At 41.4% G+C, this 27,693-nt stretch overlaps 3 protein-coding genes across 5 annotated transcripts in view; 2 read left to right on the forward strand and 1 right to left on the reverse strand.

Moving 5' to 3' along the window:
- Positions 1-646: 646 nt before the first annotated feature.
- LOC139643525 (uncharacterized) lies at positions 647-5,873 on the forward strand. The gene is made up of 14 exons (XM_071518689.1): positions 647-741; positions 1,172-1,248; positions 1,379-1,451; positions 1,777-1,889; positions 2,002-2,027; positions 2,509-2,646; positions 3,229-3,338; positions 3,446-3,541; positions 3,663-3,746; positions 3,844-3,970; positions 4,143-4,248; positions 4,638-4,820; positions 4,931-5,005; positions 5,686-5,873. Exons 1-14 carry the CDS (start codon positions 714-716, stop codon positions 5,767-5,769), a joined length of 1,320 nt encoding a protein of 439 aa, XP_071374790.1. The 5' UTR covers positions 647-713; the 3' UTR covers positions 5,770-5,873.
- An 898-nt stretch (positions 5,874-6,771) lies between these two features.
- On the forward strand, positions 6,772-15,126 carry sqlea (squalene epoxidase a). 2 transcript variants are annotated; one of them, XM_071518688.1, is made up of 12 exons: positions 6,772-7,198; positions 7,525-7,544; positions 7,686-7,938; positions 8,610-8,787; positions 9,418-9,514; positions 9,744-9,857; positions 10,410-10,581; positions 11,158-11,253; positions 12,229-12,371; positions 13,107-13,203; positions 13,492-13,579; positions 13,772-15,126. In XM_071518688.1, the coding sequence occupies exons 1-12, from the start codon at positions 6,934-6,936 to the stop codon at positions 13,962-13,964; spliced, it is 1,716 nt and encodes a 571-aa protein (XP_071374789.1). In that variant the 5' UTR covers positions 6,772-6,933; the 3' UTR covers positions 13,965-15,126. The 2 variants fall into 2 exon arrangements, with proteins under 2 accessions (XP_071374789.1, XP_071374788.1); XM_071518687.1 differs by lacking the exon at positions 7,525-7,544 and having other exon boundaries at positions 6,772-7,209.
- A 1,662-nt stretch (positions 15,127-16,788) lies between these two features.
- The window catches only part of oxr1a (oxidation resistance 1a), a 59,696-nt gene continuing 48,791 nt past the window's right edge, over positions 16,789-27,693 (reverse strand). Inside the window, exons 9-15 of one of the 2 annotated variants that reach the window (XM_071518680.1) lie at positions 27,495-27,660; positions 23,843-23,923; positions 22,212-22,337; positions 20,471-20,623; positions 20,162-20,257; positions 19,462-19,535; positions 16,789-18,846 (exon numbers count right to left, since the gene is read on the reverse strand). In XM_071518680.1, the coding sequence (XP_071374781.1) occupies positions 18,711-18,846; positions 19,462-19,535; positions 20,162-20,257; positions 20,471-20,623; positions 22,212-22,337; positions 23,843-23,923; positions 27,495-27,660 (832 nt within the window). In that variant the 3' untranslated portion in view covers positions 16,789-18,710. The remainder of the gene's footprint in view (positions 18,847-19,461; positions 19,536-20,161; positions 20,258-20,470; positions 20,624-22,211; positions 22,338-23,842; positions 23,924-27,494; positions 27,661-27,693) is intronic. The other variant, XM_071518681.1, reaches the window with a different exon arrangement.

Here is a 27,693-nt window from a genome sequence, read left to right on the forward strand (position 1 = left end):
ATTTTATGGCTCATTGCTTCTCTGTGGTCTTTGCAAAAAGGTCATGGGTGGAGAATGAATTGAAGCATGTGGTTGGCTGTATTGTTGCTAAACTATTTTGACAGCAGCAGTGATGAAAACTGAAACAAAACTCTAACTTCAATCGACTCTAAAGCTAAACTGAAATAAAACATATTTGAGTATTACTTTCACTTTAAAGTCTGGGTCAAAGCTAAACTAAGAGTGGCTTAAAGAAGAGAAGATAACAAATATTATATTGACATTTGATTGATTTACATATTCTGAAACTCCTAATTCTCCAACTATATTAGTACTACTATTAGTACTAATTTCTTCACTGTTTAACACAGGACATACGTACAGTACATACCAACTCAGGACACATTTTCCTCATTCATGACAGTCAAAATACTAACTAAAGCTAAACTTTTCTTAAAAATAGAAACTAAAAATGTGCTTCTTGTTACAGGTGAATTAACTGAAACTAAACTAAAACTCCAATTCCAATTTGACAATAAAATCAAAATAAAAACGAATACAAAACTATTATATCCCTGAATGAGAGTGAGGAGTCATGGGCAGAATCAGCATTTAAAGGAGTTCAGCGCCCCCATGTGTCTAAAGAGGGAACTACAGGTTTTCTTGTCGTCGTGAAGAAGGACGTGGCCAAACTTGCAGTCTGCTTGAACCGCAACAAGTTGTGAGTCACAGAAATGGCAGCGGAGAAGGAATTCTTTGCGGGTAAAATCGGCTATTTTAATTATCGAAAGTGCTGTGCATAAACTATCTGCTGTGCTGTGTGTTGTAGACATGAAGCGTTCGGTGTGTTGCACCGAGCCATGATGAACCATTCATAACAAGGCCGTTTTCAAACTCCATTTTAATGCTGCAGAAACACATTCCACAATGCCATCTACATGTGCAAATACATATTTGGCCAATATTTGTACAGTTTGAAACTTTTCTCCAAACATATCCTGCAGTATGTGAATTGGACTTTTTGCAGTATGGGATTTTCTGTCCTCATGTGATCTTTGTGTTACATAATGATATCACCTGATTTTTATAAACCTATTTTCAATGCTTCAGCCATTTGGCTTAAAGGAGCTGAATCTGTTAAAGTGTGCTTTGATTCATTAATTATTGTCTGCATAATATTTGTGGTGCACAGGTATTCCTAAGATACCCTATTTACCCGATGCTGGAGCAGGGGATGTCATGTGCTTCAAACACTACAATGCAGAGGAGGTAGGAGTGACACACACACACACACACACACACACAGAGAGAGAGAGAGAGAGATTGCTTGCACTGAAAAATATAAAATGTGTAAAGAAATGTCATGGTTCCACACAGAATATGTTGTTGCTGTGTGCAGGTGCTGATGGGCCGGAAGATGGAGGACTGGCTGAGGTTCTCCGTCTGCTACTGGCACTCCTTCTGTGGAACTGGTAATATAACAAGCACCCCCAAACACACTTGACATGCACCCATACACACACATACTGTATACACATGCAGTGTCAACTGGGTGGCGTGTATATACCTCATAGGCTATACCTTAGCCTAAGTGAGTCCAAAGTTGATCTTTCTTTCTTTTATCATTATAATTGAGAGAAAAGAACAAGCAAAAATTGCCAGAAATGTATTTGGAAACTGTATCTTAAAAATAAATTGCATCAGGGAAGCATTCAGCACCACTACCATCTAAGCTGATAATTTGAGGTCAAATGACATTATTATTTTTTGTCATTTATCCTTTTTCCTCTTTATTAGGTGCCGACCCTTTTGGGTTCCCGACCCTCCACCGGCCCTGGAATGAAGGAACTCCTATGGAATCAGCTGAGAAGAGACTCTGTGCTGCTTTTGAGTTTTTCACCAAACTTGGTGTGAGTGAATTCACCAAAACTCAATACATCTCACACTGATACATAGCTGCTCAGAACGAACTTGAGTTATTCATTTCCTTTGTCCTTAAGTGACCTTTGCTTGTTTTTACAGGTGAAGTATTACACATTTCATGACAGGTAATTGACTCTCTGTTTTTTGAAAGGTTGCCACTGATGACAGGTTTGTTTATTCCTATGGGCCGACTGTGTTACCCTGCTTTCACCCTTACCAGAGAATGTTCTGGAGGAATAGAGTAAATATTAATTATCTGGGCGTGCACAATATGGGTACAGGTTGGAGGAATGGTTTGAATAATGGTTTGACTAGAGTATTAGATTACTTCTCCTGTGCCAGCAGGGCAGTGGTGTTTGTGCTGGAATAAAATCTTCCTCAGGTCCTAAAACCTGAACTTGATTTATATGGGATGTACGTCTCCCCTATTTGTCCACTTCTCCTGTGCATTTTGCCAGTAGAACCAATTTAATAAAGGCATGCTTGACATGATCTGATAGTAACAAAATCTAATGAAGAGAGGTATTTTGGTACCATTTTGAGGCATTTTAATGTTTCAGCAGTAACACTCTTCTTCAGACAGTTTCTCCTCTGTCCTCCTGACAGGGACATGGCTCCTGAAGGCTCCACCCTGGACGAGTCCAACAGGAACCTGGATCACATGACGGACCTGGCTCTGCAGCTGCAGAACCAGACTGGAGTCAAGGTGCTGTGGGTCACCTGCAACCTGTTTGCCCACCCAAGGTGAGTGTTAAGTCTGGATCTTTAGAAAAACTGGTGGATCCTGATGTGACAGTTGAAGCCATACAGTAGTTTTTCCTAAACCTGGGTTCCAGTTGGACAAGAGGTTATTTCTCATTGAGGCTAAACATTTAGGAACCTCTGGTATAAAGCATAAATCCAAAGTCAGAATTCAGTCATTTTTTCAGTAATATATTTTCAGTAATTTTGTTTTATTTAACTGGCCAGACACATGCGCAGCCTCAGAAGTAGACAATGTGGAAGTTGAGAATCACAAGTATCACCACATTTTGTATCTTAAAGACGTTAGTATAATTAACGTAAACCATTGCTGAGAAGATTAGCAGCCTCTGCCAGCCTCTACATTGCATCTCACGTTGTGTGCCACCAGGTCAGATATGGTCAGACATGTGACGGATTGATTTACAGTTTGTTCTTCCAGTGCAAACAGCTAAAGCTTTCAGAGTTTCTGGCAATGGCAGATGGTGGAAAGAGTGAAAGGTCATGGGGTCATAGGGTTTACATGGTCTGAAATTTTAGAAGCAGTATCATACTTGCATTTCATATTTAAACTTCATCTGACAGGTACATGAACGGTGCCGCCACCAACCCAGACTGCCATGTCCTGGCCTATGCTGCGGCTCAGGTGAAGAAGGGCCTGGATGTTGCCAAGAAGCTGGGTGCAGAAAACTTTGGTATGAGAGAGTTGATGGTGTCATGCTGTCTCAGCATAAAAATATCAACCTGCTCCATTTAAACATGTTATTCTCCTAATATGATCAATATGTGTCTGTGTCCTCAGTGTTCTGGGGGGGCAGGGAGGGCTTCCTTTCCATACACAACACTGATGTGGCTGCTGAGCTGAAACACATGGCCAACTTCTTCAAAATGGCTGTCAGTAAGTATAGAGAGTAATGTGTGATAGATTTCTACTCTGAATGGGACTGTTTTGGTTCATTAAAATAAATCAGGGTGTGTCACATTTGTAATGGAGTTTCATTCGTGTTTTTTGTAACCAGAGTATAAAGAGAAGATCGGGTTGAAGTGCCAGTTCCTTATTGAACCGAAGCCTAAGGAGCCGTGCAAACACCAGTATGATTACGGTGAGGTTTCCCATGTTTAAAGCAAAAATCCATGCATGTTTTTAACCACACAGTAATTTATCACGCATTTTATATCTGTCACTGTTTCCTACTGTAGATGCCATGAGTGTTATAGGATTCCTAAAGCATTACGGTCTGGACGGTCAGTTTAAGTTGAACATCGAGCCCAACCACACCACCTTGGCAGGACACTCCTACGAACATGATATTGTCATGGCTTCAGCGTGAGACACCTTGACATTTACCAGAAATTATACCTGTTTAATACAAAACATTTACTTTATATTTTAGTGACAGCAGACCACAGCACCTTTAACACTACCAAAGTTTTACCTTGCTGAACTGCAGCTTAAATGTTATTCCTATTTTCCATTTCCCCTGATCTCTGTTGGGCAGGTTGGGCATGCTGGGCTCAGTTGACTCCAACACTGGCTCTCCTGACCTGGGGTGGGACACAGATCAGTTCCCCATGGACATCAGAAACACCACCCTGGTCATGAAGGTGAGCTGTTTCTGGTTTGTTTGGATTAAGTAGAAACTGGGTAGTTAGTTTGAGCAGCGATAGCCACCATGGCTGAACAGACAAAGAAAAAGTGCGCCACCTACAGAAACTCAAACGAAAGACGTCACAGTACTGGACACACTGTTTGATTGACAGGTGATCTCTGGGAAGTGCAGTGCAGAAACACCACAGCAATGAGCGCTGAGCACTAAAGATGGAGACAAAATAAAAAAAATAAAAAACTTTAAATATGTAAAACCTGATTTATTCATTTTTGTATAAAGTCATTGCATAATTTAATTTAGTACTGCATCAAATGTGCAGGATTTGTTTAGATGAGAACAGTGGTAAAGGATCCTAGTTATCATGTGGTGTCTGATCTCCTCCAGACGGTCATTGAGCAAGGCGGCTTGCAGCCAGGAGGTCTGAACTTCGATGCCAAGGTTCGCAGAGAGTCCACAGACCTGGAGGACCTGTTCATCGCTCACATTGGAGCCATGGACGCCTTCGCCAGAGGCCTCAGAAATGCTGCTCGCATCATCGAGGACGGGCTCATCACCAGCATGGTCAAGGTACTGTTTGTAGATCTTTAAGCAGACCTTAATTTTCGATTACTGCATTATTATGAACATGCTGCATCCTAGTCTTGTCAGATGACAGCATTACTGTGTGGTTTAAACAGGAGCGTTACTCAAGCTTCAGCCATGGCATTGGGCAGAAAGTGGAGGATGGCAGCGCCTCCTTAGAGGAGATGGAGGTGAGCTCATCAGTCTGCTATGTGTTCTGTATGACTGTATCTTAAAGTTACTTGTAATGTAGATCACAAAGATTTCCTTGGATATTAATGTTGAGTCATAATTTGATAATGGTTGAATTAAACTGCCTATAAGTGAGTCAGTTTTGATGCTATGGGTCCTATGATTGTGTCTGTATAATGAAGGTAAGTAAGTGAAAAAAAGAGAGTCTGAAGTTGGATACTCACAACGGTTTTTGCCTGTCCATATGGAACAAGATGTGGTCTAGAAGAGGGAGGCGGGACTGTCACTGCTCCAGTTGCTACCATATACATTTAATCTGACTACTTAGATAACCTCTGAAGCATTTTTTTCCTTTTGGCCTGCCTTAAAATGTAGTCACCTGCTTTGTTTTGTCTGTCAGTGGCAAACTTGGCACAAGAAGGAAGCACAAGGCTTTCCAAGCTTGGGAGACAGTGTAATATACATTTCTACACTCTTTATATTCATTATTTAGATTGGTAAAGCTGATGAAATGTAAACTTTGGACCCTAAAAGCAACAGGAACAATGTCACAGGACTTACAGTACCAACTGTAACCAGCGGTCTCTGGTTTAAAGGTTATCAGCACAGTATGTTTATTCTAATAAAGGAGGGGGAATCCGAAGAGGGATGATTAAACAGTGTTGTTTTGTATTCTCAGGCCTTCGTCAAGCAGAATGGCGAACCAAAAGTCACTTCAGGGAAGCAAGAAAAATATGAAACCATCTTTAATCACTATATATAATAAAGACTGATACAGTAGCTGCTTATGATAACCTTTGGGAATCTGTCCAGTTTATTGTTGGTGGTGAAACTAATGACTGGAATAATAATAATGATAATAATAATGATAACCTTGTTTGAAATGTTTGTAATAAAACTAATTTTGTCCATTAAGTTAACGATGAATGATCATATTTATTGTCCATTACATGAATGTCTACATTTCTATTTATTGAAAAGTTATTGAATAGATTAATCTAGTCAAAAATCATGGGACATCTGACAAAGAGGGTATTAATACTTCATTGTAGCTTTATTGTTCCCAACAAGTGTTGGGTAAAGGAGAGCAAGGTGAGAGAGGAAGATGAAGCTAAGATATGTCACTCTGCTTCTTTTTGACACTGAAGGCTTATTTGGACCAAATTAACACACACCGAAAGCACTAATAAAAACCAAAGATAAATTGAACATTGTTGAGATGAGTCGTTGAGAAAATTAACTTCGTTGTCTGTACGGTCTGTACCAGATCAGTTGCCATGGTAACGGCTATCCTCATGCCGGGTCTGCCTGAGACAAAATTGCAGCAGGAGAGCGCATGCGTGAGGGTTAACGTCCATATTTGCAGACGTAAAGGCGGACTATTGAGTAATGTATCTTCTTAACATAAACAATCTTTGCACCAGGCTCCCCTCTCATTCCTGTCCTGTAAAATGAAACACGCACCTTTCCAGTGACATCACATCATACTACCATCCTGCCAACCAGCTGTCCAATCAGCGGCCGAGGGTTGGCCCCCTGCCTGCACGAATGTCCAATGGCAGGATAGCGTGAGCTCTGCTCACTATCACGTCATTCCTGATTGGAGGGTTGAGCCGTAGAGGAGGCGGGACACGAAACCACCAAATCCGAAGTAGTCCGTCTTTCTCATTAGCATAAAATATGCAGCATCACTTCTATCTACCGGTTAGTAAATTGTCATGACTTTTGGCAAAGGCAAAGTTTTGTTTTGGGTCGACTGGCCTGTTTTCAGCAGCTGATAAGAAAAAAAAGAAAAAGAAATTAAACGTTAATTATTATCTGCTTCTTTCTGCATCTAGATTTCTTTTTCTCTGAGATATTTTCATCATCAATTGTTACTATTTTACTTTTTCTTTGATTTTTCTTTTGGATTTTAAGTGATAAAAAGATGTGGACCTTCTTGGGAATAGCAAGCTTCACATACCTTTACAAAAAATCCAGCAGTGTCTTTACTTACGCTCACAAAGAGCTGGTAATGGCTGCAGCCTTATTCCTTACAGTCGGGCTGCTGCTATCATATATCAGGTATTTTCATGGACAGAGGCTCAGAGTATCTCAGGTATTTAATTTACCACTGAGCCTTCTGTCATCTTTACCTGTTATCAACCATTTCATCCCACAAACCTCGACACTGAGCCACCGCAACGCAGAGAGCACAGAACAGGTAAGACACTTCACATGGATTCATCCGGCTAAATATTAGAACAAAGAAGACCAAAACTAATAAATCAAACAGACAAATAAAGGATGGAAATTATGGATATTCTTTCATTTATGTGAAATTGTTTGTAATTATTTTTTATTATTTCAGAAGTTCCAATTATGTGAATATATTCTCTGTAACAACTTATGAAATGACTTCTTATCCTCAGTTTTTATAAGCCACTCTTTATTAATAAGCAGCACTGTCATAATTGCTATAAATGTTTTTGTATATGTTTTGTAACACTATAACTGAGAATAATACGTAAAGAAACAGAAAACAGAAAGAAAGAACTGGTTAGTAATGAAGTAGAAACATTTTTTTTTACATAACATATTGTACCTTCACTACAGTCCAGTTCACTTTGGACTTTACTCAGTTTAGGATGAGCAGCTCCCTAACCTCTTCCCCCTGTATTATTTCGTCACTGTTTCCAGAGGCGTGGCAGGAGAAAGAGGGTGAATGTGGAGTCCACAGAGAAAGCATCAGCCTGCGGCCCCTCTGCGGCCCCGGAGCCGGATGTGGTGATAGTCGGGGCCGGGGTGCTGGGCTCGGCTATGGCGGCGGTCCTGGCCCGGGACGGGAGGAGGGTCATCGTGGTGGAGAGGGACCTGAGGGAGCCGGACAGGATTGTGGGGGAGCTGCTGCAGCCCGGGGGGTACAAGGCCCTCAAAGAGCTGGGTCTGCAAGGTCAGTGACAGGGGCCCCGGAAACTGTCTCTTCAGTAACTCAGAAAACATGTCTGACCTTTTCAGTAGTGCTTTTTAAAATCATTCCTAATGAAAAATCACCAGAATATTCCTGTAGGGAGTTATAGTGTGTCTGTGGTTCATAATGATCACTGCATAGACTTTTTAAATCCTTTTATATCACTAATATTCCTATAGGCATTTATTATTTTACTGTGGTGTTTGTACAGTATCCTAAACTTTATCGTCTTTCTCTTCTTTTTTTAACAGGAATATAATGAGTTTTAACACTAGAAAGGCCAGGCTGCAGTCAACTGATGGCTGTGTTGAATTTAGCATTGAAATATCTCAGCTTTTAAAATGACTTTTCCTAGATCCACCTTCTGTACAAGCCAGTGTTGTAAAGACTTTCTGAATCCTGCCTGGAAACAGAACCCTTCCAATTGATGGCTATTGGGCCTTCTCCCCCCAAATGTTTTGATCTCTCTAGTGTTAAATAGGTTATAAGGGCCACACACAGTCAGAAAGGTCACACAAACCCTAAAGGAATCTTTAGGGTCTAGGTGACTTTTCTGACTGTGTGTTTCTGACGAACTTGTAAACAGGACCAGACTGAATGAATAATGGATGCTCGCTGTGAAACTGTATGCCGCTGCCTGTGTTTGCCCTCAGGGTCGGTGGAGGGTCTGGACGCCCATGTGGTGAACGGCTACGTGATCCACGACATGGAGAGCAGCACAGAGGTGGAGATCCCCTACCCCCAGGAGGACCGGAGCATCCAGTGTGGACGGGCTTTCCATCACGGGCGATTCATCATGGGCCTGAGGAGAGCTGCGCTCGCTGAGCCCAAGTGAGTCAAGCCGTGGCGCGCGGTCAGGTGTCTGAGGGAAGGGCAACGGGAAACATGGTGATTGGCTAATGGGATGAAATCAAAATCGAAAACAGTAACTGCATCAGTAGTTAAACATTACTTCATCACTTATCTCCTGTCCCAACTAAAGTATTGTTGGTACAGAAGTGAAACAGAAGTGTATATTGTTTAGTAGCACTCATGGGTATCATTTTTGCTCAAATGAAATCTAAACCCTACTCATTACCTTTGATCTTGAAAACACACATTAACCAGTATTATGGCATGCTGGACATACTAAAGAGAGTTTTGTTCAGAGTTTGATCTGAATGTGTCCTCTTGTCAAGCCACAGACATTTGATAAGGCCCTCTGCTATGAACTAATCCAGATGGAAGGCATATTTCCTTACTCATATATAACCTAGGTAACCTGATGAAGCTGGCCTTCATGTCACCATAAGTCATAATGAGATGCAAAAGCTGTTATCACACACTGTTTAACAGATTTCAGTGACCATGTGGACATCAAATGGACATTTATTTGTTTTCTTTTTAGTATTCTTTTCCTTGCTATTTCTCCCTGTCTGTACTGGCATTTGATGTTTCTAACTGGTGCATTGCGCCCCCCAGTGTCACATTCGTAGAAGGCACCGTGACCAGTTTGCAGGAGGAGGACGGCTGTGTGGCTGGAGTCCAGTACAAGGATAAGGAAACTGGAGACATCAAGGTGAGCAGAGGGAACTCTTTGGTACAAGTTCAATAACATGTACACACACTAAAACAAAAATCTTAGAATAATGGAAACAAGTAACTTTCCAATTTTATTTCCCCCACCTTGTGGAAATAAAAGCTACTTGATTGTAGCAGCTGAACTACACCACAGAAAGTACATAATGTGGTTGGGCAACCAAATAGCTTCTATAGAGTTGCTGACTGTCTGAACGTGTGTCCTGTAGGAAATCCATGCAGGGCTGACTGTGGTGGCTGATGGCTGTTTCTCCAAATTCAGAAAAAGTCTTGGTTCTGGGAAGGCTCACACCTCCTCTCACTTTGTTGGATGCCTCATGAAGGTATAGCTGTGTTTTGCTCTATCAAATTGCTTCATGCACAGATCAACACTGCGCAGTTCACATCACCGCTGCCAGATGATATCAGACTGCATTCACCACACTGAAATAACTGAAAATTGTTAAAACAAATGCAGTCGACGACTATAAAAACTTCAGTAGTCTAGCACTGCATTTTCAAAATATTCCCTATTAGTTTCATTTAAAGATACAATGTGTACTTGATTTGGCATATCAAATATGTTCTTGATGACTCACTTTTGACGGAAAATAAACATTTGGAACTTTCTTATAATTTAAAATACAAGCCTGCTTTACTATTGTCCAAAATGTACAAAAGCAAACACATTTTACAGCCTTATCCATCTAAAACTCATGTTTCAGTCTCACACGCTGTCAGACCTTGAACCCAAAAGTTCAGATGATAAATTTCAGACTGCTATAAAATGTCTTCAGTCCAATAAATCACTATGTAGACAAAGCTAGAAGTAGGGCGACGGTGCTTCAACACTTAAATACTATACCTACCTCTCCACTAACCCTATCTTCTCCCAGGACTGTCCCCAGTTCAAAGCGCACCATGCGGAGCTGGTGCTGGCCGCTCCCAGCCCAGTGCTCATCTACCAGATCTCCTCCACACACACCAGAGTGCTGGTGGACATCCGGGGTGAGATGCCGCGCGACCTCACCGAGTACATGGCTGAGAAAATACACCCACAGCTGCCAGGTGAAAGAACAGATACAACTTGTACTTCAACTTGAAAATCCAAGAGAAAAAAATAGAAGAACTCTGGTTAGTTTTATTCTTATGATCATCTGTAAGGAAAGATAACCTTTGACCTGAAGAGTGAGAAATGATCACCGTTGGTAAAAGGGTTATTTGAAGAATCATCTTTTTGAAATGATTTTGCCTTTCACGACTATTTCACGGAGGCGACAATGGCAGCGAAGTGGGAGGAAGATTTGCAGATTGCCGCTGTGCCATTGTGTGTGTATGGGCCAGGAGGTTGCCAGTTGAAGGATTTGACATTCATGATGCGCTCGGCTATTCATCTAAAATATCAAAGCCACGGTATCAAAGCACCGGCTCCCGTAACCTTGACAGAGATCCTGCTGAAATGCCAGAGTCAGTCAGATTGATACATCAGTAAATGTACATTCAGAGACCAAAGAAAAGGCCTTTTTCTTGTGTGTGTGCCCAGCATGCACCTTTGGATATTTATCCACACAGCCGGCTGAATGACTGACTGCCTATGGTTTCCCTCTCTCTCTCTCTCTCTCTCTCTCTCTCTCTCTCTCTCAGAACATTTAAAGGAGCCTTTCATGGTGGCGCTGCAGAATGATCGACTCAGGTCCATGCCTGCCAGCTTCCTCCCTCCCTCTCCGGTCAACAAGCCAGGTACTGAAGCGTTATTGACCGCCGCGTTGTTGGAGAGTCAATAGATGGCCAAAAGGAATCTATCGAATTGATCTCAGTGTGTGTGTACAGCATAAGATGCAATTAGGACGTTGATCCTCGCCCTTGAAGTAATAGTCTGTGATATTTCCATATACATAAATATCTGTTTTGCTGCTATCTATCACTGATTCATGCAACACAATAGTGATTCAACCTATAGCCAGTTCATGAAAGCTGTTACATTTGTTGTTCTTAACACTTGGTGTCTGTTAAGTCTTTCCTGGGAAAAATTCTCTGGCGCACACAAAATAATGCGTTTTATGTTTCCGGTTTGTTTGGAATAAATAGAAGAAGAACTGCTTAGTTGATTGACAGGTGATCTCTGGGAAGTGCAGTGCAGAAACACCACAGCAATGAGCGCTTAGCACCAAAGATGGAGACCAAAAAAACCCCCAAAACAAAACAGGATCTCAAGGAATACTACTTTAAAAAGACTGTTCTCATGAATGTTTGTAGCGATATAGCCTATGCTGTTCTCATCTGAAACTGCATTTTTAAATGGTAAAATAAGCTGAACATACATATTGCTGTTGTCATGTGAAAGTCTCAGCCTCATAAATCTTATGAAACCCATTCAAAACCCCATTAGATAAACTAAACACAAGGCTGTTTTTCTTGGTTCTTGAAAAGTTGACATTACAAGGTTTTCACCACTTAAAACACCTACTTTGTGTGGGGGCAGAGTGTCAGAGTGGAGTTGTGACACGAGTGAGAAGTGTTGATGTGATATTACAGATATTAATAGTCTTGACTGTCATAAAGGGGCAAAACCCCCCAAAATAAAACAAAAAAACACCCAAATTCATCCCCCACATATAATTACTGTACTTAACACTAATTGGTGGCTCACAGAGTGCTGAGAGGGAAAAAAGCCATTCTATCATTCATACCTGTGATGTATTTTGTCATTTGCAGGAGTGCTGCTCTTGGGTGACGCCTACAACATGAGGCACCCTCTGACAGGAGGAGGGATGAGTGTGGCTCTGAACGACGTTCGCATCTGGAGGAGTCTGCTGAAGAACATCCCAGACCTGTGTGACGACTCAGCCATGCTGCAGGTACACACAGCTAATGTTTTGGACTGATGTTCTGTGTTGATATTCAATACGGCCATTTTCATGGCAAGAATTTCCAAAAATGTCAAGTATTCAGTATTTCTGGCATGGTGGAAAAACCATGGGACACTAAAACTCTCCATTGGAACACAGGATGATGATAAAAAAAACCCAACAACCACAGTAACATATTCGTGCATACTTGTGTGGAATCCGGACAAAATGTTGAATTAAAATGAATTCAGGTTAAGGGCTTCCCATAGACAACCTATGTAATATTGTTTAATTCTACAATAAATATGTAATCAAACAAACTGCATCAGCTCGATATATTGGCAAACTGATATATCAGTCGACCTCATGCAGAATCAGTCAAGCTGAACTGGATATTTTGCGCTTTGAACTTGTTTTTTTCATACAGCATGTCAGAGCTGGAGGTAATTAGCATTAAATGGGGCTTGTTTTACATCCCTTTTTACCTCCGTCTAGTCTATAAAATAAAATATGAAAGAAATAACGTCAGAGAGTGCTGCTTCGTAGTGAACAGCGCCTGCAGGAAGGTCCACTGATTCAGCTGGAATGTGGCAGCAGCTTGTGCACGGCAGCAAGTGGAAGATATATTTGGGGCCTCCGCTGCATCGCATTTTGCCTTGTCCCGTTATCCCCTATGCTCTAGGTGACAGACTGCGGACCAGTGTGTGATATTACACTGAGCTTTTTTTTCTTCTTTCTCAATAGGCAAAGAAAAAATTCCACTGGGAACGCAAGTCATCACATTCTTTCGTGGTGAATGTGTTGGCCCAGGCCCTGTATGAGCTGTTTGCAGCCACCGACAGTGAGTCTCGTCCTGTTGTTGCAGTCGAATAACACATGCAGTACAATGACAGCGGGTCTTAACTTGTTTGCTGGCATGTTGGTACTTTTATTACCAAAGTAACTTCTACTCTATCTTCTATTTAACTGACCCAGGATGTGTTTGTAATAAATAGATAGTGAACAGTAGAGGATATTTTCAGTTTTCAAAGAAATTTGACAAGCAGATAATTTGGTAAATCATGTCAAATGATGCATTTTGCTCATTTTGAGACTTGTAATGTCCATGTGTCTGTTTTGTGTCAACCAGACTCTCTTCATGAGCTCAGAAAAGCCTGTTTCCAGTACTTCAAGCTCGGGGGACAGTGCATTGCTGGGCCTATTGGACTTCTCTCAGTGTAAGCATGACAAAACAATGTCCTTGATAATGGTCACTTCTCTCCCCTTTATTCCCACTGGAGGCTTTTTAATACCTCGTGATAATGTAATGCATGTGGTTCGAAAGCGTGGTCTTGCATTAAATACAAGATTAGATCAAAACATCAAGCGTAATTGATAAACGAATGAACGGCTTCGTGATGTATTATCAGGTTGACGCCCAAGCCCATGACCCTCATCGGACACTTCTTCGCCGTGGCGCTGTATGCCATCTACTTCACCTTCAAGGCCGAGTCCTGGAGCACCAAACCCCGGGCTTTGTTCAAGAGCGGAGCCATCCTGTACCGAGCCTGCACAGTCATGTTTCCCCTCATCTACTCTGAACTCAAGTACCTGGCGTACTGAGCCGTTCCCCCCCCCCCCCCCCCCGAGAGGTCGTCACTGAGCCTAACCTGCTGCACTATATCTGGACTGAGAGACACCAGCCTCGGTGTCAGGCCTCAACACACCGACGGCCCGGTTGGAAGCAAAGCAAAACTCCCACCCATTGAAAAGGCACTGTCGTCTTTAACCATGTTAATACAGTGTATTTTCTACAATATGCTCCTGCCTTCGCTACCTGTTTCAGGTTAGTTACTGCTGAAGATGTGGTAACTAAACACCTAAAAACTGTAAACGTGTAAAGTATGATCGCATAAAAACATGGCCGTAACACTGACCATATTATGTGCAACAGTGCCTGGGCCTAGCCCTGTTGGTGCCTGTCCAGGGTCTCTGCTGTATGCTACAGAATTACAGCACATGTGAGACTTGGTTGTATTCACATTTGACCCTCATCAAAATGTAGATTTTGACATAAAGCCACTTTTCTGCTGTGTATTTTCTTGTTTTGCTGATTTTGGGCTGTATTGAATATGGAGGATCCGTCTGTTGATATTATTATTATTATGATGATGATGATGATGATGATGATGATATTATATTAATACCAATGCCTTATGGTGAATCTGAAGCACTGATGGTAAGATTGTCAAAAGACAGTTGGTGGTCTAAAATCAAATATTCTTGTATTTTATCTTGAGCAAAATCATCCGTTCCCATGCATTTTCAAGCAAATTTTCTTTTCCAAACCTTGTACAGTATTTTAATTGTTGAAGTTCTTCAAGTTCTTCTTTTGCCATGGTGCAAAATTCCTGCCTTTCAAAGAATGTTGTTGTTCTTTATGTAATGCGATAAGGGACTTTTTGTGATGTGTTCCTCCTACAGAGCCTTATCTAACCTGTGAAACCTGCTGGGCATGCAGTTTAATGTCGCAAGATCACAGACACAATGGGCCCTACTCCATTTTAGTCTGTGTTTTTTTTTAGGTATGAGTAAAAAACTGACACACCTTGATGTACCTTGGGGAAAACTGGGTTTGAGTTCAAGAGAGAGGAGCAAGAGTCAATGGATGACGCTCAGGAGTTGTTTCTCCTGAGCTGACACAGACAATGAACTCCTAAACTGCAACTCATCACCGCTTCCTGCGCTGGTTCTCTTCTTTTTACCTGTACCTGTGTTGTGATTGATGGGCTGTTTAATAAACAACAAATGACAGAACAAATATTGTATAAATCTTGTATATTGTATAAATCTTTCCTTGATATTTACTGCAGACTCCATTGGAGAAATAGTCAAATTAAAGACTTATGTACATAATTGACAAAAGTCTATTATCAGATATTGAGACAGAAAGTGAGTGGACCATTGAGTAATTGTAAATTGACTTAAACTCTACTGTATGGCCTTCTAGAGGACTTACGATAAACACTGACAGATACAACCATTAGATGGAGCTCACCAACAGCTTAAGGATTTCTTAAGAGCCGCACTAGAATCAAGACCTAAGATTTGTCATCAAGCCTAAAAAACTGCTCAGCTCTCAATAGCCTGGATTGAGCTATTCTGCTGTTTCACCATTGAAATGCAGGAGAATTTACATTGGAACATCATGAATTGTTGAGATTGCAAGAGGTTTCAGTAGCAGTTTGGCATCGGGAAGTTGATCCATCCAAGTCGTCTGCCTGGGGGGCATCTTAGGTTCTCTTTCCAATTACAACAAATGAAATAATTGTCCAGTGATCATAGCAGAGTTCCCACACTCACTTGCACGTAACATTCAAGGACTTTTCAATGACTTACAGTGTATTGCTTGGTTAAATCCAATCAGAATTGCCATGTTTTGGGGTAAGACATGATACTGGACAAAATTAGACACCATAGAGGCCTAATGTTTCATTCTTGTCAAGTCAAGAAATCATTGTGTAATTCACTTTCAAACTACTGCTATATCAACACAAATCTCCATCACAGGGCTTTTCCTCAGGATGTGAAATGTTCATGCAAGGACAGTCAGACCTGAGGTATATTGATGAATTTGTGTGCTATATATATACTGTGTGTATATATATATATATATATATATATATTTTTTTTTTTAATCAAGCACTTTAAAGGCCTTACATTCATTTTCAAAGTTTTTTTTACAACTTTATTTTATCTTTCACAAACTTTCAAGAATCTTTCAAGAAGAGAGAAGCCTGTGACTGACCTGTTATTTCTTTCTTTATTTAACCGGTATTTCATGTTTATCTAATCCTAATTCAAAGAGACCTGGCCAACAAATATGGGCCTTGGGCTAGTTCTCCTGCATCTAATCATCAAACTCCAAACTGGTTGTCCTGTTCGATCGTATAATCCAGAGTAACGGAGCTTTATGGCAAAGGGTGTGACACATAAGCAACATTCTCTATGCCCATCCATAGGGCAACATTACCCTGCAATAAACTCTACTATATCAAAATGTCACCAGTTAGTCGTGGGACAGGAATAAACAAAGGCCTACATTTTATGGTTTGTTAACCTTACTTGCCAAATGGGAGCGGTTGGCACACAGTAAAATGAGTGCCTGAAAGTTTAGCACATAAAACTCTATTTGAAAGTTGACTGACAACTTTCCTGGCACTATCTGGGTCCAAATGCAGTACATCCCAACCTGGTACTTCTTGCAAATTACATCACTGATTATTTACTGCCAATACTGTTTGACCTATGTTTATAACCATTGTATCATGGAAAATGAAATGATCATTTTAATTTCAATGTGATTTAAGGCTAAATGAAAAGAGAAATCATGTATAAATTAGAAAAAGAAAATAAGTAGAAGCATCACAAAACCGGTCTTGTCCCAGGTTACAACAATTTATTCAGCTTTATTGTTATTTATACATCACTGATACATTGTATTCTGGTGAAATAATTGGAAGAATTATCCATATTATTCTTTGTGACTCTCCACAAGGACACAAATACTGGTGTGGAAGACCAGAAAGGGGGGGAGAAAGCTGCTTGGGGGAGGGTTTTGTACTGTACACACTTTCCTTCACCCTCCATCTGCCTGTCAGAAGTTAGTCTACATACCTACCTGACCGAGACTCACCAGACAGCCACATGAGGAGAGAAACCGACCCTGCGTTAGGATGGAATCACGTTCAGCCCCCCCTCCCTTAAAGTAATCCTCCTTTTTAGACACACAGAGCATTAGGGTATACCCTTATTGATATTGGTAGCAGCAAGCTTTCTACTAACGGTTAACATCTTTATGATCTAAACAAAAAAAGTACTGTACAGCTACTGCTAAGAGAATCTAAGAACCTGGCCTCGACGCTTTTACACCAGATTAAAGTGCTAGAAGCAACCCACCAATCCACACTTTATATATATATATATTTATATAGTATATGTATTTATATATATAGGAACAAATCTACTATTTTAACATTAATTTACAGGGTAATATACATTATATTTGTAACAGCTGAAATATCAGCACAAATAGATCACTGTCACACTTAACAGCAATATATATATGATTATATAAATCCATATATAATCATATATACCAATATATAATTGTCATATATGCATGTAAAACAGTTAACCACGTCTCAGGCTTTTCAAATTATACCCAGAAAAGCAATTGTGTATCAAGACGTAAAAGCTTTACAAGTTTCTCTCTTGAAAGAGCGCCAGGTGGCGGCAAAAGTGCCGCGACCTGCATTATTTGAGGTCACAGGACAGTAATTTGCATATTCCACAAATCTATTGCAACACGTTACTGTCTACGAACAGTACAGCCAGCGTCCTGACAGAGGAGCTGGCGTTAGCTGGACTCACACGTACACCCACTGAACAGAACATTACGACGATGGGTAATCTGATTATAGCTATGTGCTTTGAGATGGTGTGCTATGACAGTGAACAACAGGAGGACTACAATACACAATACTCTATAGTTTAGCCTCAGAAGATAACCCAAGATGTACTGTTAAAAAGACTTTTTTCCCCCCCGGTATCCCCTCTTCTCCGAGTTAAGTGTCATCGTATCCAGCTGCTGATGCGCTTTGTATTTTGGTGTTCTACCGCAAATCGGAACGAATGCTTTTGTTTTGACAATCCACCACCACCACGAGTAATGGAATGTGTTTAGGTTTTGTTTTGTTAGCTTGATTTTTTATTTTTCTCAAACTGGGCCTCTCTCCGTCAAGGCTGACAGCACACACAGTGAGTAACATCCTACCGACTGAACAAAGTTCTGGGGGGTCAGAGAGGGTGGTGGGGACTCCTTGAGTTTCTGTGAAGTTCAGATACACAATCTGGACTAGTAGGGCAGTTCTCTCTTCTCAGTTCGCAGTCCCAAACCTCAGCCGCCATCATCTTCACCACCTCTCAGGTGAGAGGAGCTCCAATGGTCCTTCCTTCTTCAAGGCCTAATAGCCCACTCACCTTCTCAGCTTCCCTCTCTTCATCCCTCTAACACAACCATGATTTCACCATCTTTTCACCCTGATTTTCACTGCTTTACACACTCCCCCTACTCTGCAAAGACGCTGCACAAGGCTGTAACAAGATACACACAAAGGTAATTTTTCACAAAGAAAAAAAGCTCCGTAATAACTGCAGTAGTAATGCACAACAAGCATCCAATAGCTGGCCCCCGGCCTGGGGAGCCCGGTGATGTGCAGTTAGGTTTGGGACGTTGCCATTGTTCTAAGGAGATGACTCCTTTGTCCTTTTCAGGACTTGTTTTTTTCCCTGTGGTGCGGCGTTTTGTTATTCAAAAGACCAGATCTCTATGTCCTGCACATAGAAATCCTCTTTTTTGGAGAGCATGGGGTTCCCAAATGTTTTACAGGAGTGACTTCTGCCATGGTAAAGGTCTCCGTCCAGCCAGAGGCCAAACTCGCCGCTAGAAGAGAAGAGAAACAAGCAATCTAAATCAGATTTCTCCAGATATACACATTTTCAAAATGATCTTTCTTGGGAACCTTTCTTTAAGGCCATCATGGGGCTACATCAACATGACTTAACCCGTTTTTTAATCTGTAATTAGTTTCTTACACTTCTGGGACCTTGAAATTGTACAGCTGCACAATACAGCTGGTCGCTTCACACAAATTATAATTTTCCAGTCAAAAAACCCCACAAAACGTTCCAGAATAATTTGGGTTCTGTGTTTGCACAACCCAACTTGTTTTTCCAGGCTCCACAAACACTGATCTAAATAACAAATCAGAAAATAACTAAATAAAACAAAGATGCTTTTAATCCACAATTATCACACAAACAAATGTGATCTAATAGAGTTGATATGGCTTCCAAACCCAGGTCTCTATCCTGGACTTAGGAGCAAAGTCAATGGAAATTCTGTCAGGATGCTGAATTAATGTCAAGACACTGCCCTTAAATGTCACACTATCATCAGATTCAATTAAGGCAAATGATAATCTGATTTATGCTGATTGTTCCAATAATTGGATTTCAGTCATGTACTGTATATGCTTCAAAAGCGGCATGTGCTCACCTTCCTCCACCAAAAGCTAAGGAGTCCATATCTCCTTTGATGAAGAACATGTTGTCACCTGTCCATTTGTACACCTGTTGGAGACACAATAAGGCACACAGTAGGAGATATTACATAACATACACAATGTTGACATAATATAATATTGTCTATCCTATTCTCTCTTTCTCTTGATAATTGTCTCTCCAGGAAGAGCAGACAGCAGTGCTCATGTTATGCACTCATATTTGCTACAATAGAGCCATACATGAGGAGCAACAATCCTCAAATGACACCCTAAAATTCTGTTATAGCTATCAGAAAGACCCAAAATCATGGAAGTGAGGGTGTGTGTGTGTGTGTGTGTGTGTGTGTGTGTGTGTGTGTGTGTGTGTGTATGTATGTATGTATGTGTGTGCTCAGATGCTGGCTCTACTCTTTCTGATGTATTAATAGTTTTGGCTTAGGTTTACATTCACCAAAAAGTAATTTAAAGCACTAGCAGCCACACATACAGTATATCAGCATAGATATACTGTGTAAGACAACAAATCGGAAAAGGTGAGTTTTGAGTGTAAAAACACATAAAAAAAACATCTAGAAATCCAAATCCAGGAAAGATGGAACCTGACAGCCAAAAATGGGAAACAATAAAATACAATTTGGGAAAATTGGAGTTTTCATAGGACCCTAGCATTTCACACTGAGGAAGGCAGTGTACCTCAAACTCTGGATTGAAGGTGAAGAGGAAGGTCTCTCCTGTGCCGTAAAATCCATCGCTGACCTTAAAGGGCTCAGATGCCAACGCACCAAACACCTGGAGGAACACAGCACACAGCACCGGCAACTGAATACTATACACTCGGGACATAACTTTAAAATCAATGCGGCACTTACAGTATTAGACACTCATCAGAAACTACTTACAGCATGTTACAGTATACTATTGCAGTGCCATACATTTTTAACAGCAAGGCCAAGGAAAGGCTGAGCTAATCTGCCAAGTATTTCTGGTGAATTTGCAGTTTACCTGGCCATCACTGTCCTTGATGACCATGAGTACTGGGGTGTCCTGGCCCTGCATGGCTCTGTACAGCGTCTTAATGCTCATGCCATGCTTTGACGTGCCAAAGGCCAGCGTCCATGGGTACCCAATGGTCCGTGGTGGGAGATTCCTGGCAAGCTGGAGGAAAACAATAAAAAAAAGCAAGGAAGGAGGCAGGCGATGGGGAAAAAAAAAAGAGAGAGAAAGAAAATGAAATACAGAAAGGCCACAGCCATCAATGCTCAATTACATCTGCGGTGACCTTTTAACATCAGCTGAGTTTAAGGAAGAGTAACAGGGCTCCAAACACCCAAAGCCGTCTCAAGAGAAAGAAAGGTCTAGCACTCCCACAGAGAGACTGCTAGCCTGCTGCTGACAGCCTGAAGGATTAAACGTGAGCATGGTGCATAGGGAGATAAAAAAAAGACAAAAGGCACTGGAGGAGTAGTGCAGTGTATGCTTTATATTCATAGACAGATATAACAGACACCGTCTAAAACATGGAATTAACATGAAATCGACAAATGTATAGCCTATATTGCACCATTTGTATGCAACCTAGGCCTTTACATTCTGTTCACTCCCCAGTAATGGAAGACATGAGTCCCTAAATGCTTTTCTCTTCTTGTTGGTTCAGCGTGTTTTCCAGTTGTACAGCAGAATCAGTCGTGTAATCAGCAGGCTGGAAGCGATGCCATGAGCAGATGAGGCCCAACAGCTCACCTCACCACTGTGTACCGGGCCTGAGCTCCGAGGTCGGTCCTCAGGGTGATTAAGGGAAGCAGCAGATTGGCAATCTATGGGTCAATATGCCAATAGGGACTCATTTGGAGCCTGTGTGTTTGTTTTTGTGCGTGTGCGTGCCTACTATGCCTGCAAGGTATTTACCACACACCTAACAGCCTGACACCAGAAATGCCTGTTTCACTTTCATTCTAAACACATTCTGACGTAAACACTATCCACCAATTCATTAATGGTTGTATTTATTGCATTGTTGAACGCATGTTTATTATCGTGTTGTATATCTGTTATTTCTTAAATATGATGTAAGGCTTGGTTGGTAAAAATGTCTCATAACTGAGTGGTTCATAATGTCTTTCCCTTTAAATAGATATGACACTTTATTCTGGTGTGACACTTGAGTAACTAAATATTATTATATTAATCCAACAATTAATTATAATTTATCCATAAAATATGGTATTTTATGGATAAATTATAATTAATTGTTGGATTGGTTTCTCTCTGCCGAATGCATTCCTCTATTCACATACAGCATACACTGCCTGTCAACAAATGAGGAGCAGATGTCGGGCACATGTGTAATCACTACTGAATACATTCATTTATGGAGTTCACACTGTTCACAAATAGTGAGTGTGGGAACTTCAGTACTGGCTAACTTAGTTTGTTTGAGGTAGGACAAATTTGCAAGTGAAATGGCCAGCATTGCCCTTGTGATGAGTAAGTGCCCCATTGGTGCATGTTAGCTTGTTAGGCCAGTGGCACATGGACTGTATTTTGGATGGAAAACGTGTATTCCAGTTAAGGTACTAATGAGAGTGAACAGTTTAAGCATTTCTATATTTGGGTGTATACAATGGCGTCTGTGTATTTGTACGTGTTTGTGTGTGCAAGTGTCATGTGTATATGTATTTAAGTGTTGTGCACATGGCTGTGTATGTAGTGCTGGATCAAAATAAGTTTGTGCAGCAGGTTCTACCTTCTCTATCTGGTCTGGCTCCAGGAGGTCGCTGGGTTCGCTGAGGTTGGGTTTGAATGTCTCCGGTTCCAGCTCCGTCTTGATGGACGTGCCATGCTTGGAGTTCACCTCCTCCTTGGTGGTGATCTACAAATAAAAATGACTGTCAGGTACCCAAACAGTGAGTGGCAGTTTCACTTGAGCTCCCAGAAAAGATTTACGTTGGACGGGTTCAATTATATCTACTGTCCCCAATCCACAAATTTATTTCTGAATTGGATCAGGCTTCTGACTACAATAGGTTAGACTAGTGAGGCTGTCCAGAGCAGTAACCACTACCAAGCAAGAATCCGAAAACAGCATTATGTCTAGATTATTTTTTGCAAGGAGTGAGATTGGAAATAACCTAATATCTATGTGCTGTAGCGGTAAATAATGAATTCTACATAGCAGAAAGTTAAAGGGATCGGGTCAGGGATAGAGGTTGAAATGACATGGGTAAAATGAGGCAGTTGGCCTTTACCAATAGCCTAACCTAGGAAACAAAAGCTCTCATTTCAAAGGTTGTGGGTTTTGAAGCCATCTGTTTTCTTGCCAAAAACATAAAAACAGCCTATGCTTGCACCACACTGGCAATGCTAGAATTTGAAGATGACGGCTGGATATTTTTATACCACTCTCCAATGCCAGATGACTAGGTTTGGTTTGGCAGAGCTGGTAGAGTGGGCAGTTCACTGTCTGGCAGAAGAGAATGTAAAGTGAATAGGAAAACCAACCCAATGAATAATTTGCACTCCACTGTTAGAGATTTCCTCTGGCCAACGGACTGTTTGGGTTGTTTATCTTTCTCCATAACAGGGGCCGATTGTGGAGCGCTTCACCACTGGTGGCTGGGATGCTCTCATGTTACAGTCCTCATTGAATTAGGGCCTACCTGCATTGTCCTCAGAAAACTATCATTCACCCTGTCAATGGAGTCTTACTTCCATCCTCTCACCCACACACCCTCTCTTCATCCTTCAATCCTCTGTCTCTGGCCATCTCATGCTCACGCTCCATCTACAGCCCATTTGAGCACAACTTATTTTTGAAAGTCAAGACATGAAAGGATTAGCCCAATTACCCCTGAAAAACAGGATTTTATAGAAACACCTGTTTCTGCAAGAGCATTAATAAACCTTGACTCCATTTGTCTGTAGCCAGAATGAATGGCCATGCCTAGCTAGTAACCAGACTGCTCCAGTGGGTCGAAGTACTTAACACGTCATGACAGGGGTTCTAAGAAACACAGCCTGACAAATACAGATAAGGCTGCTGTCACGTGAAAACCTCATCACTCCAACTACAAAAACTCAACTTTTCTGTAATGAACTGATAAAAAGCGCATGCAGGCAGATGCCTATGAATTTAATTTAGCCTATAAGGAGTTTTGAATAGGTGTCATGGGACCTGCAGTCACGAAACCTACTCAACCCATAAAAGGACCATGCCAACTTCATTAAGTAACAAGAAAATCTAGTTTTAAGGTTTTTACGCAACAGCAGTATCGGCTGAAGCCTACAGTATGGAGCCTAAGGGAGACCATGTTGTTGTTGGAGGCAGCAGGGCATGGCAGAGCAGAGAGAGGGGCCAAACAGGGCTGGTCAGGGCACCTGGAGTCGTTTGCAGAGCGAGCGGAGATCTTCACTGTTTAGTGCATCGATCCGACGGTGGTACTCAGTCAGAGACACTACCTGGTAGTACAAAGACAGGAACAGGAGGAACATAAAACTCTGCCGATTCTGTTGCTGGCCAGGGGGGAAAAGGATGGGTGAGCAGCAGAATGATGGAAGGCAATACCATGTGCATTCAGTAGTGCACTTGAAATAGGAGCAAACTGATATCAACTTGACACTTTAGAGTGCCTAAAAAACAGGATAAAGCCCAGGCATTGTGAAAAGGCTAGTCCAAGGATACAGACTAGACCCATGCCATCTTTTAAACTGCTAACAAAGGAATTGGCTTGAGGCCAATATTTGAACAAGAAATGACTTTGGTCAAAAGAGACGGAGAGGGCATTTGAGAGCGCCTAAGCCTTTTGCATGTTTGTGTAATATGTTTAACACTGCCACCATTGGATGTTGTGCCTATACTGCAACGGTTCAGCACACCATTTCTGCTCTCTAAGAAATTAGTTTTGATTCAAGGCCCATTTTCTGAGAATCTAACTTACGGTGACACCAAGGAAAAACATTCATTGTAGTTGAAGAACAAATCTCAACCATTAACCCACCTTGCAATCAGCCAACACAAAGACAAAAATATTCTAAAAAAGTGGAAGGGCTGTTGATTAACACTCACAACATTTTGGCACTACACCACATTATTGCCCAACTCTGTCTGAAGAACAGTACTTGCCTTGCCACATCCAGTGACTTTAAACCACTCCCTGCATGTCAGGAGCAATACTCCACAATACTACAACCTACACGACCAACGTATGACCTAGTAAGCATGACCACATTCCAACAAAGGTGCGCACCACGTTACATACTCCACCAAGAGAGCTGCTGTTTCTGTCCTGCTACTAAACATGGGCATATAATAATCCACAAAGTGTCTCTGAAGAGCTTCTCTCTGGAGAACACGTGTTTAACGCATCATACACAAGGTAAACACGCAAACATACAAAAGTACACACATACACACACAGACACAATCACAAAACCTATTTAAGCCTACCTTCCAATAAGCCTTAGGCCTTCCAGGCACAGATGTGGTAATCTGCGGTAATCTTGTAATATCTCCACACACACAGCTGAATAAATGTTTTCTCAACTTGTTGGTATTGGTGTAACTAACTTTTTTAGAAACAAGCTGCCTCTTTACAGCTCTCAATAATGCAGCAGAAAGGGTAAACTACAGTCCTCATAAAAAATGCATCTGTGCCTCACTTCACCTCCATCTGAAGGCACTTTAGTACATTTGTCCCCTGCAAACGCTAGCCTCGTGTTAGCTTTCCATCCTAGGATGTGTTACAAAAGGAGGCCTTTCAACCTGAATCAAATGCTTTTTATCTGGGGAAATCAATGTCATGAAAAAGGTCATTATTTGGCTGGCAACAGAACCTAATCAGTAAGCTAAATTCCATGTCATACACTACAGATGGCTGGTAAACAGTAATTTAACAAGGTATGCAAGCAACATGATACCCTGTAACTCAAATGAATGAATTATGAAAATGTCAGATACATGTTATGTATCTAACAACTGCCTCCAAGCTCTTAAAACTTTCTAAACAGCCTATGAAGCCACGGTCATCCTGATGCATGATGTGGGAAGGCTGACAACAGATGCAAGCTGTCTCCCATGCCAAATATGTGACAAACACTGGCCACTTTGTTCCAGCATCAGCCAACAAACTAGACCGGACGGGCTAAAGGGCTAGCAGGCTAGTTAGCTTACGAGCTAGCTAGCTTAGCTCGCTAACAACAACAACAGTTATGAACACACACAACGTTGGAGATGGATAAGTAGCCACCACATACATAGGTATACTTAGGGGTCAGCTGTTTCTCTTGCTCCTTCACCCTCCTAGAAAACATGTCTTGCTTTCTGGGCGAGGTTAAAGCTGGAAAGTCACACTACACATCCTTGAAGTAATCCCAGTGTAGCCCCGAGACAAGTGGAGTTGGTATCTAGCTGGGCTGCCTGCTTGACTAAAGTAGGGGGGGGGAAAAATCAGCGGGGTCTCCTCTCGGCATGATTTGTGTGACATCGCCAAAACCCAATGACAACACGGGACAGGAGGGAAGTCGGCTGCCCATTGGCTGGAAAACAATCATCCCGTTCCATAACCGGAGGGATTTAAAGATACAGCAACACTCTTTCCATGCCGTGCATTTCTACAGTATATGTACAGTGGCCACTTCATTTGACAGGCAGTATAACAGTGTGACAAAGCTTGGAAAAAAGAATTGCTTGATGGTCTACTTGTTTGAGAAAATGCTTTTACAGCCATAAACTCTGTTATGAACTTCCCAAAAAACAATGCTCTATTAAAAGACAAACAAACCAACCGACCAACCAACCAACCAACAAACAAACAAACAAACAAACATCTATTTTGTTAAATTTCCAGATAAAGCTCCTCACTATTACACTGCAAAACATCCAAGTGTTGTTTAAAATTCATGTTTGGTCAAAGGGTCAAAGCAAAGCAGCAGGTTACTATTTACTTATTCAAATGTAATGGATCATGTAGCCTCCGCTGGACCTCAAGTCCCAGGGCAAACAAATCAGTCCACTTTGTTTCCTACATCATTCATTTACATTAAAATTTAAATTCAGGCCACTGCTTGCATCGTATCAATTTCTTCATACAATGAATCCATTTCATTCAGCCCTCCACTGGCTAGTAAACAAACTCATTTGACAAAATCCCATCCACCCTGAGCATGGTGCATTAGCCTACACTTGCACGACTGCATATTTAGCTAGACAATCCCTGTCTAATCTTCACAGGCGTATTCCCATATTCTATTAAGTTACCATGTAGCCACTTTAAGAAGCTACTTTGACTGATGGGAGAGCGGACAGATTGTGCCCACATTAGTGCCATAGAAATGCCAGCCTAGGTTTTAGGGAATTCATGGTAACCAAACCAGTTTTGTTAATGAGTGTTTATCATTCTGTCCACATGTTGAGCAACTCATAACTGTGCTTTTAGCCTGGCTAGCCATCCAGCAAAATTGTTTGCCAATGGCTTGACCAAGAACAATGATACTCACACAACAGCATGTGATGACACTACAATACACTGACTGAGAAGAGGAAAGAAATTACACAAACATGCAAAACACTTTGGTTGGAACTTGAGTGAAGATAGCGCATTTCCAAGCAAAGGAAATAGTCACACAAATTACACAATAATTGTGGCACGAAATTCACACAAAATTTGACTGTAAAGTCAAGAAATGCAATGATACATGAAAGTGAAATAAACAAAAGTAGAATACAAAAACTGAAGCTTGCCAACTACAACTACAAAATTCTGATGGAATAAAAAAAAAAAATCTGCAGTTTCACTATGCATACAGTCATTATGAAAGCAAATCAAGTGACAATAATCACTGGACAAGTAAATAATTTAACACTACACATTAATACATCAGAAATAAACAAAACATAAGATTGTAGTTTCACAGGTATGGATTACTCCAGAGTCCAGAGCTGAACTTAATCCATGTCTGTGAAGCTGGCTCAAGACAACACAAGTGCACTTAAAGCGAGGAGGGGGAGCAGTTTTAGTCGAGTAGACCTTACCTCCCAGTCCTTGACGTTGATGTCAGTGATGGGCTCATCCTCGGCCGTTTCCGACTCCTCATTCTTCTTGACAACCATAAAGCCGGGCTCTCGTCCCATCCCCCTCACCCCCTCACCGTACATGTCCGGGCTCCACTGGATGAAGAACACATACAGGTGGTCCGATCTGGGGGGAGAGATGGAGGGAAAGCTACGAATG

The sequence above is a fragment of the Centroberyx affinis genome, unplaced genomic scaffold (assembly GCF_046629955.1).
Source record: "Centroberyx affinis isolate AG114_WGS23_722 - 3 ecotype Tasmania unplaced genomic scaffold, CSIRO-AGI_Caff_v1 ptg000621l_1, whole genome shotgun sequence".
NCBI lineage: Eukaryota > Metazoa > Chordata > Actinopteri > Beryciformes > Berycidae > Centroberyx > Centroberyx affinis.

Excerpts from the sequence above, each read along its gene's own strand:
- LOC139643525 (XM_071518689.1), top strand. The coding sequence starts at position 714 with ATGGCAGCGGAGAAGGAATTCTTTGCGG. Across the intron at positions 1,249-1,378 it reads AACACTACAATGCAGAGGAG|GTGCTGATGGGCCGGAAGAT; the intron begins GTAGGAGTGACA and ends TGCTGTGTGCAG. Across the intron at positions 1,452-1,776 it reads GCACTCCTTCTGTGGAACTG|GTGCCGACCCTTTTGGGTTC; the intron begins GTAATATAACAA and ends CCTCTTTATTAG.
- sqlea (XM_071518688.1), top strand. The coding sequence starts at position 6,934 with ATGTGGACCTTCTTGGGAATAGCAAGCTTCACATACCTTTACAAAAAA. Across the intron at positions 7,545-7,685 it reads AAAACAGAAAGAAAGAACTG|AGGCGTGGCAGGAGAAAGAG; the intron begins GTTAGTAATGAA and ends CACTGTTTCCAG. Across the intron at positions 8,788-9,417 it reads GCTGCGCTCGCTGAGCCCAA|TGTCACATTCGTAGAAGGCA; the intron begins GTGAGTCAAGCC and ends TGCGCCCCCCAG.